The sequence below is a fragment of the Misgurnus anguillicaudatus genome, chromosome 19, assembly GCF_027580225.2.
Source record: "Misgurnus anguillicaudatus chromosome 19, ASM2758022v2, whole genome shotgun sequence".
NCBI classification, from domain to species: domain Eukaryota; kingdom Metazoa; phylum Chordata; class Actinopteri; order Cypriniformes; family Cobitidae; genus Misgurnus; species Misgurnus anguillicaudatus.
In genome coordinates this window covers 36,346,828-36,364,057 of record NC_073355.2, presented here as the reverse complement: position 1 = coordinate 36,364,057, position 17,230 = coordinate 36,346,828, and the positions used below count along the sequence as shown (strand labels likewise).

At 35.6% G+C, this 17,230-nt stretch overlaps 1 protein-coding gene across 2 annotated transcripts in view; it reads right to left on the bottom strand.

Annotated features, from left to right (window-relative positions):
• grin2ca (glutamate receptor, ionotropic, N-methyl D-aspartate 2Ca) overlaps window positions 1-17,230 on the bottom strand; it is an 83,191-nt gene that overhangs the window by 22,110 nt on the left and 43,851 nt on the right. For both annotated transcript variants that reach the window (XM_055194716.2, XM_055194715.2), the window contains exons 4-6: window positions 16,048-16,646; window positions 12,128-12,242; window positions 1,486-1,697 (exon numbers count right to left, since the gene is read on the bottom strand). In XM_055194716.2, the coding sequence (XP_055050691.2) occupies window positions 1,486-1,697; window positions 12,128-12,242; window positions 16,048-16,646 (926 nt within the window). The remainder of the gene's footprint in view (window positions 1-1,485; window positions 1,698-12,127; window positions 12,243-16,047; window positions 16,647-17,230) is intronic.

Below are 17,230 nucleotides of genomic sequence, written 5' to 3'. Positions count from 1 at the left end.
GCAAAAGCCACTAAACGCCACCTCTGTCAAAAACAAGATAAGAATCCATTAAAGGTGCCGTGAGCATCAAATGCTTTTGTTTTCTCATTTTTATGTAAACCTTGTGCACGAAAAAGACCATCTCAACATAACACAGATTGTGACGTCACAGTCAAGATGTACACGCCAACATTAAATTACACAATAAATTAATTAGAAAGTTGTTAAAATGATAAAAACCAAGTTGTAACTGCTGAGTTAGCGCTAGATGCTAATTAATGCTATATGCTAACGTTTCGGCTGAAGTTGTACAATTGACTTTACAGTTACGTTTTGCAGGTCCTGAAACCTCCACATCCCCCCACAAGCTTACCAAGCGTCCATGAACAATCTCAAAAGAATTAGTTGTTCCTCAAAATCTGCATTTTTGTCTGATACAGGCTCAAACATATAAGGTCTGTTTACTAATGTGAGACATGAGCCGCAGAGCCAATCAGAGCCGAGCTCAACATTATTATTCATCCAAATAGGGCAAAAATAGTCCATTTAATTCAAAGGACAAATCCTAGGGTTGTAAATGGACATGTAAAAACGTTTCTGGATCATTTTTGCACTTAATAAAGTACATACAGTCTATGTAAATATCAAAGAACAATTTAACACATTATTTAAAATGCATTCTTTGGCACCTTTAAGAGTCTGATAAAAAAATGGTAATTCACAAGAAAACATGTCAGACACACTTATGGCCTATGCATGTACACGGGTATTTTTCATAAACATTTTTCCCTCCGTCATTTAAAAAATCCACACAAACATGCAAAAACCCAATTTGAAGCGCTGTCAATAGCATGCCAAACCAGCAGATGGCGATATACAGTATCCCTAACCGTAAAGCCATGTTGGCCAATCAGAAGCCATTGCCGAATCTTCACCCTGGCAGGAGTTTTTATAAAAGTTCTGTTTCAGTCATCTGATACTGCGTTAGCGTGTGGATGAATGGCCAAACCTGATAGAAAAAGATACAAATACATGTGTACGTGTGGACAGGGCCTTAGAGGGTTTTGCATCTGAGCTCTTCGATTATTCAGTCGCATTTCTTCATCTTCTTCAGCAAAACGATAAAGGTTTAAATCGTTTGATCCCTCATCACTCGTCTCCTTAATCACTGATAAAGTGCTCAGACACGCTTGAGTGTATTCTGCTTTCTGATTGGCTGACATTGTGGCTTCTGGGTAATTTGCTCACTGCTGGCAAGGTGAAAGCATCGCTTTGTTTTTAAACCTAATGGGCAGCCTACAGAGGCAGCATTTTAAGACATTACAGGCATGATTCAAAGGCTTTAAAAGGTCACAACGACTCATTGTAAATGAACTGTAAGACAGCATGCAATCCCAGAATGCATTATGACCAGCACCAAGATGACAGATGACATGAACAGTAATGTTGACCATTATATCTTTTATTTGGCTCTAAGAAGTATTGATGTATGTTGTTACAACTTACGTTTCTGTCTTGTTTGATTGGCGTCTACAGGGGACAGTGTTGCTCAGGCAGGTGCCAGTAAGTGGATCCACGGCTTCAACGATTACAAAAGGCCTTTCCTCCAACGTGGCTACTGTTAAGTGACGGTTATCTGACACAGGCTCCAGGTAGGACCCGTAACGCGGCCAGACGGGGTATCTTGTTTGCAGTATACCAAATTCGTAATTTCCCACCTGTTGAAAAGAGGGGGACACTTTAAAACATTAAAGATTAGCAACTGACTTTTATAGTACAGTATACAGTATACTGGAAACACAAACTCCCACAATGTCAAATTTCAAGGTTAAACATTTAAACATTAAACATTTTCTAGAGCAGCAAGATATATCGAAACATTAAAATATTGCAAATGTTCATATTGCAATGGTTTACAACAGGGGTCGGCAACAGGCGGCCCGCGGGCCAAAAGTGGCCCGCCAGCAATATTTTCTGGCCCGCCGGATTAATTTGAAGTCCGTTTTTTAATTTTTTTTTAATCAGACTTTTTTATTTTTACAATAACAGTTTACAAAAATGGCCCCGTGTATCATTCCTTCATTCGTTTTTTCAAATCAAAACCAAAAAGAAAATAAAGAAAAACGACTTGTTTTTCTATTATTTATTTCCTTAACTAAAATCAAACGACTCGTTTTCTGAATGTGCGCTCAGATCAAAAATAAAAAAATGAATGAAAACGGGTTCGGACAAATTTTAATTGAACACCTTAGCAGACATATACCAATAAAATAAATTTAAACAGATCAGGTACTAACAGATTACATTTTAATAAGGGTTTGAATAGCAACCATGCCTTCATGTAAGTCTCATTCGCTTACAGTCCGACTTTTGAACTTTTTTCATTATTATTTATTCGCGTATAACACACTGACAAATAGCAAGAATGTCCTGAAAAAATGCGTATAATAGCTATCTTAACGGGCCGCTTTTTCTGGTTCTCTTTCTCTACCAGCGCAACCGCGATCATAACTGTCATTAGAGTTTGAGCATACTTCTAAAACACAATCGATCAAATAATTGCAGAGGTATGACTTCATGAATCATTTGCAAATTTACCTCGTAAATCATGTCAATTCATCACGCGTGAAGACGTTAAACTCCGTGACATTGCAAATTACTGAAAAGTAATTGCTGGCTTTTAGAAACCACTACAAAATATGATAAAAAATAAACTCTTTTACTGCAATAATATTTTAACTAATACACTTTTAAAGTAGATTTAAAAAGGAATACTGTTGTTTTCTGCTACTTGAACTTGGGGCTCGAGCCCGACCTAAGGTTCGACCTGCCTTCGAAAACAGCAAGTCAAGTTCGTTTACCGTTAATTATTAAGACTAAATGGGCAGGTAAATTCGTTAAAAAAATGAAAGTAATCCGCCAAAATATGGTTTTACATGTCTATTAAAATAAAGCCATTATTAATTTTCCTAACGCATAGTTCTTTGATCTTTACCTCCGTTTAAAACGTTATAAATTTGGCAAAGGAGGATGTTCAGCAATTTGAACAGCAACTCCGCAACCAACTCGGTTTATGATGGTGAGGAATTTGAGTGAGAGGCTTTGTCCTATTTAATTTATTATTTATATTTCATTATAAATACAATGAATACAATGTTAAAATAATATTTTATTGGCACGAACACAATTTTTGTATAACATTTAAAATTATCTGTCTCTTTTCGTTAGAGACATTTGAATGTGAGATTCTGGAAACGTGACGTTAAGTTTTGCGGACCCGTCAGGTCGGGAAATAAAGCGGGTGAACACAAAGTGTATGAATGTATGAATAGAACCTTGTCGGAGCTGGACAAAAAACAGTCCAGCGGAGACCTCCTTAAACCTTAGGTGTGTATGTGTGTGTCCCGGATAAATATTAATAAAAAAAGGAATAGTTCAAAAGTCGGACTGTAAGAGTATTTCATGAGAGCATAAATGCCTGTAATATTACCAATATAGTACTTGATCTGTTTAAAATGATCTCATTGATACATTATGCCTATAAAGGAGTTAAATTAAAAAAATGTCTAATCCAGTAATTTTTTTTTTATCTGAGCACACAATCAGAAAACCCGTGGTGGTTAATTTTTTAATTTTTGTTTTTAATTTGAAAAAAAAAACGATTGAACGAATGATACACAGACCCATTACCATGTTTTTAGCAATTTTTTAATGCCGTCTTTCGTCTTATAAATAGGAAATAAAGACAATGTTTCTTGACAAAAGATCAGATAGCCTATACTAGGCTAATTCAAAATAAGACGTAAGTGTGCCAACAACAGTTGGCCCGCCATCTACTGGGTAAAAAAAATATTGGCCCGCGGCCAAAGTTACTTGCCGACCCCTGGTTTACAATAACCAAATGATTTTAAAAAAGATATACAAAGACATACTATAGCCCTTTTCACACAGACATTACGGAAAATACACTGAAAAAAACGAAAAAACTTTTTGGTGTAGTAAAATATATTAGATTAACTCTCATAATTTCTACATAATAATATTAACATTTATTGAAAACCAGATTTTCCTAAGTAAAATGATGATAAATACACAACTAATTCATGTAGAAAATGAACTGTGTGGGAATAGTAAGTCGTATTAGATATTTTCTTGTATTATTTAACAGTTTTATAGTCACTGCACATAGTCCTAAAATAGTAAAAGTACTTTTTAATCAAAATCTTTAGCAGATTCAAGGAAAAAATCTTAGTTATTTAACTTAAGAATATTAAATCCATTAAACTAAAAAAATCCATTAAACTAAAAAAGTAGAATTACCTTAAATTTATTTGCACATGTTGCAAGGAATACCCACAATCCTTTGCTCCCAAATATTTTTATTTTTAAGCTTTATCACAGAATAAGAACTGATAAGAAATTTAACTATTTAAATATTTGATAATAAAATGTCATTAAGGTTTAAGCTCTTATATTATTGATGCTGTTTTGTTGTAAATTATAATTTTGTGAAGTCACGGTTCAGGTGATCAGTGTTTCTTTACATTACATTTTCGGAACATTATATTGTATTTCTCTCCACAGTGCTGACAATGCATGTCAAAAACACAGTTTGTGTGCGTTTCTGTTCAAAATCAAGTTTATTCAGTGACTGACTTATAGTCAGTCATAAATTTTGTGTTATAATGCCATTTATAACACTAAAATAACTAAGTCCATAGAACTATGTTAAAGAAAATAACAAACAGTAAATACGATTTATTTAATATTTTTAGGACAGCAATGCTTCAATTTTCAAAAAAAAAAAAACTTATAGACTTTACCTAAACGATTAAAATAAATCAAACTTCTTAACAAAATAATGAAGTAACTTTTACTTAATTATTTAAAATATGTTTTTCATGCATTATTATGTAGATTTTATTTTATTTTAGTAGGTAAGTTGTACTTAAAAAAACAGGAAATTTTACTTTAAAAAAGTTTGTGCAAATTGTTACGAGGATTTTTTAAGTAAATTTTACAAGTTGTTTTTTCAGTGTACACGGAAATTCATCCGGGATTTGTCCGGGATCATTTGATTTTTAATTTATTCACACTTTTTTGAATGGCATAAATGTTATTCTGCATGTAAATCCCTCGTTTTAAAGAGCTGAACCATAACTTCATTTTGCCATGGCAAGCGTCCTTACATACTACAACACGCCCCTTACTCATTCACACAGAGGGCTTTCGGGGTGACAAAGGAAGCTAAAGGAAAATTAACTTGAATAGTATGCCACCTTCTGATATTTAAAAGCAGTATAAAGCATTATAAAAAACATAGAAATGTCTAAAATTCATTTAAATTTAACATAGAAAAGACGTCCACAATGACCACATTTGTATTACAATTAGCCCCTGCAGGGGTCCAATGAACATCAATACTGGACGTTGGAAAAAAGACGTAGTCTGGCGTCACAGTCCGCACCTTCGGAGGACCAAAATTAGACATGCAAAAAAGACACGCAAAAGACGTTGTTTTGACATCACATTGCTCAGTGGGTGGGCTCGACCGCAAACTCTTTATTTTTCGATCCCTCTGCAAAGAGACTTAGATTACTTTTTTGTGTACACTCCATAGACTGTAAAAAAGATAGACGTAGTGTCCGTGACGTCACCCATAGGTTTCTGAAGATCGTTTTTGAAGCTTAAAGTAGGCTTTGCCTGCCGTCGCCATCTTGGCCGCATGTCACAGTTTCCTTTAAAACAAGACCAAGATTAGGCTTCTAGACCAAGGTGTACGTCACCTTTTCACACCCCCCCCCCAAAAAAAAGGGCTGCACCAATTAAGGGGTTAAAGCATTATCGTATTGCATGTTTAAGATTTCCTAATATCATTATTTAGCAAGTTATCACATTCTCCTTTAATATTGTGCAGCCTTAATAAAGTATAAAGTGAAGTGTAAATAAGTGAGTTATTCATCTTCTACTATAAGCAGGTCTGTACACTTGGGTAGTTATGAATTCAATGTGCATGATTAGAGCCTTTTGTTAATTTCATCAGAGCAAACACATCACGAATATCAAAGATAAGACCCGTGACAAAAAAACGTTCTACACAAAATGAAAACTTTTCATTAAATCTAATCAGGGAAATGAAAGTATGTTTGCATTTATGAGCTGATGTGTTTCTCTGACTATGCACTTTCCGCCGGTTACCCTTTATTGGGTTGAATGCGAATAATCTTGGTGTAATAATTACATTTATTCGATTTTATGCTGCTTAGCAGTACAGACAAATGGTGATATATTGGCAAGCTTTCTTTCATTAATATATAAACCACAGGTCAGGGAAACCCATTTAGAGTCTAAAAATGAACAAAGTTATTTTGTTGTTTTGAAATATGCTATATTTTTAAGATATGTGGTAAAGTTGAGAGCTGCAATGGAGTGAATTATTCCTGATGCTCTTTACACTTTTACTGTAGCTCACTGAAGGCCAACCTTTTGCATCTCTTTCTTCTTAATGTTCTCCTCTCAAGCCTGAGGACATCTCACCATCCTTTTGAAAAAAAGGTGTCATTAGAGGATGACACAAGCCGAACCATAAAGAAAGAGTTATTGCCAGCTTTCAGCCCCACTCTGGTTGAAAAGTACAATCTGTGGATTTACCTGCCTAATAAATTACCCACCTAGTAAATTACGTCTGCAGCGCGAGAGGCTTAGAGCGACACGAACCCGTTTGACCTGCCGCTGAGATAGATAAAGATAAAAGTTGTATTTTGTGCATGTACTTTGCACAGAGAGACAAACATTTGAAGATGTTCATCATCAGCCAACTGTCATCATGCGTCAATGAGCTCCTTAGAAAGAAAGACTAAAAGAAGTCTGATTCATGGAAGAAAGATCTCTATTGTTTACCAGACTCAAAGGACAGATAAGAAATGCAGCACAAAGAGGAATATATATGTTAAAGCCATTGAGCTTGTGAATCAGTGAATGACCAGGAACAGAAATTGGATAACTGGCACCTCAGATGGAGAAGAAAGAGACAGTAAAAGATGTGGCTAAATTGAGATCATATTTTAGATAACTCTAGCATAACTTTGAGTCAATCAAATCATCCTACATACTGTAAGGTAATGAACATTCTGTGAAAACATAAACTTGATATCTTTAATATTGAATGATACTACTCTAAAAATGGCTGGGTTATTTTTAAGCCATGTTGGGTAAATATTGGACATAACACAGTGCTGGGTTAAAATTAAACGCATGCAGGATGGTTTTAACCCAACTGTTGGGTTATTATAACATGGTTGCATAACAACAACCCAACATAGGGTCATTTTTAACCCAGAATGTGATCTGTCCAATATTTTCCCATTATGGGTCAAAAATAATCCATCCATTTTTAGAGTGTAAGATCCTGTCAAATATTAAAATTAATAATTATTGAAATCAAACTTTGATGCTTCTGATCTCATAGTTAGATTATGAGACTTGAATCTGGATCTCACATACAGGGTCACATATTTGGAAATCCAGTCTTTAATTCAAAATATCGATAGAAAATAAATATAATTCACATTTGAGTTACTGTGGGAAGCTGAGGAGATTAAGCATTATTTTCATTTTGGCAACCAAGGGCTCAGCTGTACGGTAGCCTACTATATGAGCTGTGGGGGGAAGGGGTCCCAGCTTGCACTGTAAGTGTTTAGGGGTCTGGGGGCCCTCATGTTTATTTAGTACTACATGTATATTCTCTTAAGGGCCCATGTTTGAAAGTTGGACTGTTGCACATATATAGGGACCCAGATGTTGTTATGGTGCACAGTGAGGGGGGCAATTCTATGCAAATATCAACATTATAATGAAACGTAATATTTTACCCATACTGATATCTCAGATTGAAATATTTGGTGGTTTAAATACCCATTTAAATTCCTAGTTTTTAAAGCATTTTTTTATGTTCCATAGTTTAATAAGTGCAAATTTCAGAATTGTTACGTCCATAACAGAGAAATGTGACATCCATAATGCTGTTTCTTCTTCATTCTTTGCACAATTGTTCGTTGTTACAAAGCAGCTTTACATCGAATAGAAAAAAAGAAAGTACAGAAAAATCCCCAAAACTTGCATTGTCTTACTTAGTAGTCTTGTTTGTATAAATAAATAAGACTTCTTAAATTGAGATAAATTTACCTGGTAAGCAAATCACTTTAAGAGGTTCATACTTAAACTAGTAAAAATATCTAGTGGTGTAAGAAAAATAACTCCAGTTTCAATTTAATAAAATAATTAAAAAAAAAAAAAAAAAATTTAAGTTGCCAGCCAGTGGCAGCATTTTTCATGATTTTTAACAAAGTTTAATGCCTCCCAGAAATGTTTCTTCTTTAAATATATAAACATACAATATATCAAATGAAAGAACAGACCCTCTGCTTTTCAAACAAAAAAAATTATCACCTCTCAAATATGGGTGGGTTTCTTAAAAACACCAAATTTTGACCAAAAAGCTAAGATAATTAAATTTTTGTGAAGGACTTTTGATAAAGATCAGATGCAGAGCGATCCTCAAAACATACATGGACAAACAGCTGTTTCCCCTAGGGCGATACTTTCAGGTTTTATAAATTGCGGTAGACTGTACTAACAGATTAACAAGAATTCGCAGCTATCGTTTTACAGACTGCCAAAAAACACTGTAAGGAGAAACCCACATGGAAAGAACCTATATGTGGATATATGTGCATATATGAAACCTATACACAGCATATATGCACATATATAATAATATATATCTGCATATATGAAACCTATATGCAGCTAATATGCACATATATGCTGCACATATACAGCATATATGCCCATATATGATAATATATGCTGCAAATATGCAAAATTGAGGTGCATATATGTGCATATACAGGCCATATAGGTCTCCTGTATTGCTTCTTTATATCCACATATAAGCCCTATACATAGTTATGTCTCCTATATAGCTCATGGCAGGATCTGGTCATTTTGTAGCACATATCTCACTTTGGCAAATGTCATACATGATGCCTAGCTCATATTCTCTATTATCAAGGCAATAACTAAGAACTAACAAAAAAATATGCAAGAACTTATGTAGGCTATGTGCAAACACATGAAATTGGTATCACATGTAACTGGCATGTTATGGAATTTAACTACACTCTATGAAAGGATGTAGTGAAGTAAAGTTTTTCCCAATACAAACATCGTAATAAAGCACAGATGCTTGAAAAATGTAACTAATGTAACTAAGTATTGTCCACCTCTGCTATCAAGTCAAACTAATTTCAATTTAAGCTGATAAGAGTCCGTTTTACTGGCATTTTCGCAGCAGCCGTCACGTGGAAAAGTGACGTCAATGCATACCCTCTATTGCAGAAAGCCGGAAATACCGGAAAGCTGGAAAGTTAACTTATTAATGGCGGGGAAAGAGTTAATTTAGTTTTTTTTTACCCCATTGGCAGATATTTTTACTTGTTTTAAGCATAAAAGTTTAATAATTTATTTCAGTAAACGAGACTTAAAATCTTAAACTTAATCTAAAAAATCTTTGCTTATCAAGTAAATTTATCTTAATTTAAGAAGTATTTTTGTCTTGTTTTCCTGTATAAATATGCAGTGTGGAGTACATGCACTGTAAGGGGGCGTGTACACCAAAGCGCTTAAACGCGGCTGAAAATGCCAGGCTGACGCCGACTGTGGCCGTTTGCCAGCGTTTTTTTTCAGTTAAGCGCTTTGGTTGCTATGATACTTCTGCTTTGTTTATCACTGAACGATGCACTGGTTGATTGTTGTGATATTTATCCCGCCCATCCTCCACTGTGATTGGACGGGTAAGTGAGAAGTGACATTCTCGAGCTGAGCTTTTCACCCAAAGTTGAACATTTTTCAACTCTTGATGCCCTGTGCGAAAAAAAGCCAGCTGCTGTTGTTTTTGAAAAGGGCGGCACTTCCTTTAGAAACAATTGAAAACATATGCCGGCTAAACGCCTTTGTGTACACGTCTTGGTGTACCCGCCCCCTAAAGAAGATTTGTTGGCTCAGCCTAATAGAATAAGCTATCTGGTCGCCACAAAACTAAAGTCAGCCTGACCCAAAAACACCAGCCAGCGCAAAGCAACACACTTATCTCCCTGTGCCAACTAATAATCAACCCAAAATCTAAAGGCAAGTGGGAAACTCACCTCTCCATGCCGAACCAACAAACCCTTTTACAGTGTGAAGGAAATCAAATTGATTTTCTAACAGAATAATGTAAAGAGTAATACTAATGTGAAGAAGGGAATGTAATTGGACCATAATGAAAGCAGTATTAATGTATTGTGCATGAAAAGGCCCTAAGTTAAGCTAATGTCAGCAGTCTCCAAATAAGCAAGCCAGCAGGGTGTCACCGGTCAAGGGATTGAAAAAAACCTTTTTTCAACCAGGCTTAAATAGGGCCAGTTCTCATCTGACACATTATAGCTGCAATCCGTAGCTATTGTGGATAAAAGCAGATAATCTTTTACTCTATGCGCTGTATCTATTCACACTGATTTAGATTGCTTAATACTTCTTTCAACAGCTTTCTTAAAACTGAGACAAGACCTTCACTAAAATGTAAGTGCAATCTGTCAGCAGGTTTTTTTAAAAGAAGGATGTTATTGATTCATGCCTTTTTAAATTGAACAGATTTATGAACATTTGCAAAAACTCCCTCTGGATCAATCCTGTATTTTAATAGAAAGTCAAGAGATTCAATCTTTGTTTTGTAGGAAAAAAACATTTAGTACACTAGTTTTCCAGTACTGTAGCTCACCTAGAGCATTGCATTGGCAGCAAAAATTTACAAATAATAAAAACTTACAGTATAGCTTGAATGCACTGTAAGTCGCTTTGAATAAAAGTGTCAGCCAAATGCATTAATGTAAATCTGCAAAAAACTGTGTTAATTTTGGCCCCACAAGCTCGCAACCCAACGCCCATCATTTTTTAGCTCGGTTCTATTTTTCATGACTTTTCCCAGTAGGGTACCAGACGAGCGATCTATTGCATCAGTCCTGATATAACTTTACTCCACCTGGAGGTAAAAGCACGGCCTGTGCCAGGATCCTTTGGCCAGGTTTCCACACCCAATATGAACCGCGTCCAACTCCAAGAAAATATCAATAGCCAGTAATTACTTAAAGACTGCCGGAGGCAGTTTTTAAAGGTCCTTGACCAAAACAAACTGTTTGTGTGGGCATCTTTCCCATTGGCAATGTAAACAGTATTGGGGTTGTCTGAAAGAATTCACAATGGTTCACTAACCGCTAAAAAGCAGATAATTGTGTGTGAAAACCAATAAAATTGTTGTGCATTAATTATGTAGCCAATCTCATGTTAGTCTTGTCTAAAAGGTGTTTATTGCATTTTAACTGGTTAAAAACACACAATACTTGAAGTAAATGCTGAAAAATTGCTGTGCAGTTAAGGCTGTCGGGAAGCCCATATATGGGCTGGGTGTATATTATGCTAATTACTAACTCTGGTCATGTGCTCCATCGTTTATAATAATCAGGATTGAGTGATAAGAACAAGTTGATGAACTACAGCATTCATCAATTGCATAAATCTGTGTTGCTAATTGCATTAGGTCCCAGGGAACCCATACTGATACAAACATATACCGTAAATGCACTGTAAATTGCTTTTTATTAAAGCGTCTGCCAAATGCATGAATGTAAATGTAATGTGAAAGTATATTAAAAATATGAACTAATGTACGTTAAGTGACCTAATATTAACAGTGATTCAGACGCTGACGTGTAAAGAAGAGCCAGACACTGTACTTCTGTGCTAACACTCAAGCTGACCGCTATTAAAATGTTAAGGATGGTTTGGTCATAAAAGCAAAAGGTAGACGAACGATGTCATCCAGCTTTGATAAAAACATCAATGTTTAATAGTAAGTCCCCCTATACACAAACAATTTCCAGTCGCTGGCAATAAACGTGAATATTCTGTCACTTTTCATGATAATAACACTTGTATTTATGTGCTAGTTATTTGTAACTCACAACTTAAACCCTCCAAAGATGTATTAAAATATTGACAAAAATATTGCTATTTGAGGGAAAACATTTTAAATATGGGGAAAAATCCTCACCTTATCCCACTGTCTGCCCCGGTCCAGAGTGATTATACTCATGGTGGGATTGACCAGATATCCATCATTGTTGAAGGAAAAGTCTGTGTTCTCCCAGGACACATTCAGCATGTACCTGTGGAAAAAATAACATTTATGATTGAACATTTCATTAAAACATTAAAATCAATTTAAAAAAATCTTAAAATTGTTTGTACACTGCAACAAAAGATTTTTAAGAAAACAAAATTCTTAGTATTTTTATCTTGTTTTCAGTAAAAATATCTAAAAATTCTTAAATTAATATGCTTTTCTTAATGGGCAAAACGACCCAAGAAAATAAGCCTAGATTTTAGACCAAAAATATCAAATTTAAGTGATTTTGTGCATAAAACAAGCAAAACAATCTGCCAATGGGGTAAGCAAAAAATCTTGAACAGTTCTCTTAAAGACTAATTTCAAGAAAACTTAAAGAAAAAAATTGCTTACCCCATTGGCAGATTTTTTTTGCTTGTTTTATGCACAAAATCACTTAAATTATTAAGATATTTTTGGTCTAAAAACTAGCTTTTCTTGATGGGCAAAACGCCCCAAGAAAATAAGTCATCTTAATTTAAGAATTTTTTAATATTTTTACTGAAAAGACAAAAATACTAAGAATTTTTTTCTTGAAAATCATTTTTGCAGTGCACTAACTCTTCAAAGAACCGAAGACATTGAAGAACGAATATAAGGCTTAGGTTCTTTTTTGACTTGGGCCAGTAAGCAACTATTTTCCAATTTAATTATCCTTAAAGTGCACCTATTTCATTGCTTTAAAACAAGGTTATTTTGTGTATTTGGTATAATACAATGTGTTCGCGTGGTGTTTTTGGTTAAAAAACACATTATTTTCCACATTTTTGTGGCCCCAGATATCTCTGTCTTCCTGAAACACACTGATTTTGTACAAAACTCATCGATTTGAAAAGTGCTGTGTCTCTGATTGGCCAGCTAATCTGTATGTTGTGATTGGCCTGAACACTTCTGACGTCAGCTGGAAATGTGACGCTCGTTACCATGTTTGGAAGATTCGCTCACCACGCAATGCTAACAGGAGTTAACTTACAGGCTTGTGAGTCAAAGCGGGAGGAATTATGATAATGTGGGTCTTGTCCATGTCAACATGTTTTTGATGGAGGTGGCGTTTAGCGGCTTTTGCATCTGAGCTACTCATATATTCATTTGAAAAGCAAAACATTTCAGAGAAATCTAACAGACTTTTATAAAGTTATTGCTTAAACAAAAAAAGATATTTGACAATAAGGCAAAAAAATATTTTGAATGAGATTATTTTACACCACTGACAAAAAGCTTTTCTTGTTTTAAGCAAAAACCAACTTCTTTTAGATTTCTCTGAAGGAGACAGATCTTTTATCATTTTACTTCTTAAGTAAATATGTCTTGTTTTAAAGATATGTGGAGAATTGTACTGAGGACCAAACTAAGACAAAAAACAGTAGAAAAGTTTTTGCAGTGCAGTTTTTGCACACAGGGTATGCACTTTTATTTATGACACAAATACATGGGACTTTTATTTTGTTACTAATTATTGTATTTGCAGATCATACATCTATTCTTGCGAGTGTCACTTATGTTGTTAGGGCTCTGACGCTTTTTAATCATCTCTGTCATTTTATAATTCAAAACTAATTATAGCCTGCGTGTCACATGCTTTTTTTAGAAAAGTGTTTTTTGAAAGTTGTGTTCACTACATGCTTTTTACTTAACTTTTTACTGGTAGCTTGGATGTAAAATATTGTCATGAACTTGTCGTAAAAGACATTGCTATGTAGTAGTTTAAAATTTTTTTTGACCCAATATATGGACTAGTAAGTGGCATGGTCTATCTTATCTTGTGGGGGGGGTCAACAAATTTTGCGCTACACCACTGTCTTACATCCCATTCAGACCCCAGCGACTAGCAGGAGTAGAGCGACGCAATCTCATTAATTTCATAATTTCAACTTGCGTCGGCATGAGCGAAAGTGACTGTTGCGACCGAATGGGCGTGTCTTGCGACGCAAGAAAGTTAAGAAAAGTTTAACTTTATGCAAATGATAAGCGATTTTTAGGAGCGACTACCAATGGGAGCAAAACAGTGGAGTTTATGTCATCCTTCTCTAGACGGTACTAATTTGTTTATGACAACCAGATTTAAAAACGCCTCATTGAAAGAGACAGGCGACTGGTGGTCTGAACAAGGCTTTACACGTCATTTTCATTGAACGTGCAAAATTAAAACGTACGAAGCATATATCATATAAGTGGAATATATAATCAAAACAAACTCTGTTAGTAAAGTGAAAGACCATATTGATTGCTTATGTTATTAAAAACGCTCAAAGCTTCTGTAAATCAGATAATTGCAGCCACATGATACCTCACACACCATCATATGGTCTCAGTATGCGTGGGATATTATACAGCCTTATTACACACACAACACACACACACACACACACACACACACACACAGAGAGAGAGAGAGAGAGAGAGAGAGAGAGAGAGAGAGAGAGAGAGAGATGCAATGGAGGTGATGAAGACCCCTGAGTATTATGGCATGGTTAAGTGTCATAATCTGATAATCTCCTGTAATCTCATTAACAGGTAAAATGACTTCATCACAAACGCATTTAAATCAGATTTCATTAAGTGCCTCATCAATACTAAGAGTTTCTATTCTAGATGAAGATCATTTCAAAGACATTTTATCGTTATACTCCTGAAAAGTTACTACGTGTTGCACAAAAGGTTCCTTGTAGTGGAAAAAGCTTCAACAGACTATAAAAGGGTAAGAAAGATATGATCCTTAAAGAGCTAAAAGGTTCTTTGGGGGACCAAAGATGGTTCTTCTTCTCCTCACTGCTGCAAAGAATCATTTCAGTACCTTAATTTTTAAGGATAAACAATATTGTCAAGTTGTAGTACTGGGAATTTTCATGCTCTGGAAGTTTAGATGGGGAAATAAGAAATAGTGCATTTTATAACCACGTTGAAGTATTCATCACATTGAGTTGTAAACTGCATAAATTAATCGTAAAACATAAATTGTTTTCCCAAAAACGTCAATTGTGTTCATCATTTACTAATATCGATTGAAAACCTGTATGCTGCTACCATCTGTTTTGGTGGAGTAGTTGACATTTTTGGAGAATGTTTTCACACTCCAGCTTTTTCTAAAATAATGACTTAATATTTGGCTGAATTATTCATTGAATAATGACATATTTGTACTATTTTTTTGCAATGCACACACAAACAAACCAACACACATTCACAGATCCTGTATATGATTTACAACCTAGTGACCTTGGACTGCACCAAACACGGTGCATCTTTCTATATGTCTGCTACTCCAGCTCTCTCCCATTGGATGATTAATACGTTTTTTGCTAAAACAGGATTTGTTGTGTTCCCTGGCACAGATGGCACCAGATTGCTCTTTTGGGTAGCCCTGGCAAGCACAGGGCGCATCACACCCTATATGTTTGTCTGATCCCTGTATCTAAATCTTGATGGCAGAGACCGGGCAACAAAGTTATCTACTGGCCTTTTGGCATAGTTACAAGAAAACCATTGGCATTCGTTCAAAACTTTCTTGTCACTTTTTATCAATCCACTCCAATTTGGCTATTGCAATTCTGTTGGGTCGGGTTAAACTAAGGTGCCTTGGGAGTACTTGATAGCCCGTATGCAAGTATCTCTCTGGAATCATTTTGTGTTAGTAATATACGCTACACCATGCCACAGAAGAAACATTTTTAGCTGTTTGGTTCCATAAAGAACCTTTAACATCCAAAGAACATTTATGTCCCACCAGAAAACATAACAATAACGGGGGGTCTGGGTTATCAAGATAAACTTTTAGATTAAATGAGGGATGCTTATTTTTTACTCACCTATAGAGGGTTTCATTGGTAGACGGCCGAACTGTACTCAGACAATCCATGTGTCCGTCGGGAATAAACCCCCTTTGCTTGCGGAAGCTCTCCACTCCTTTTACGACAATGGCTACGCCATCCCTGACCCTGTTCCTCAAGCTCATCTTCCAGCGATCTGTGATAATGCTAATCAATCCAACGGGAAAACTGTCTGGTGGAGGTAAATTGGGGTTTCCCACTGCCAGGCTGGGAATAAACCAGATATACCCTGGACCGACCAAACCCACTTCCCTGGCTAGAGTGAACAGGTATTGGGCCTCGTCGTAGGAGCAGTATGCCAGGATCACCTGGGCATCGATCTGCTGAAGTAACCTTCGGGCGCGGAGGTCGTTCATGCCGTCCGCGGACATGTCGAACGTTAAGACGTCCTGCATCTCCCAGAGGAAATAGGACGTATCGATAAAGGCGCGGATGTGGTCCACGTAGCTGTCGTGGCCTGGGTACAAACTGGTCACCACCACAAAACTGTCCCAGTTGTACTCCTCCATCATTTTAAACATGCCACTGATCTGCTGCCCAATAGAGGCACCCAGCTGAAGAAAGGTAGAGCCGTCACCCTGTAAAGAAGATAAAAATTTGAGATGACCTTTGGTCAATAAAGTTCGTTCACAAGAGGAAACATAAATTGAAGATCGTAGTGTTTTCTAAACTTTTTACAATGGCGTACCCCTACAAATTTCCTCTTACAGAACACACATACAGCATATATAAATATAAATACAATATAATATATTGTAAATTAAATCAATGCAACACTTTTAACTTAAAAACACCCTTAGATTACTTAAAAAAAATTTAAATATCCAGTAAAGAGGGACTGCATGAACTTCTTCATGTCTATTTATTTTTCATGCTTGGGGTTAAGATCGTTACGTTCACAAATGTACATCATTGTGAAAGGCAGTAATATTTTTATAGTGCAATTTGTCAAATTTGGATACTTTGCATGCAAGCCTAAACCGTTTCAAGCGAAGGAGAGTAACTGTTTTCAACACATTTCAACTCATTACGGAAGCGAGTGTCAAAAACGGTTATTTGTAAATGTTTGATGCACACACACGGCTAATATATAGATCATATACAGAAATGTTATTTTAGTCATTAAATATAAAAAGTCATCACATTGCGTAAGTGTACTGCA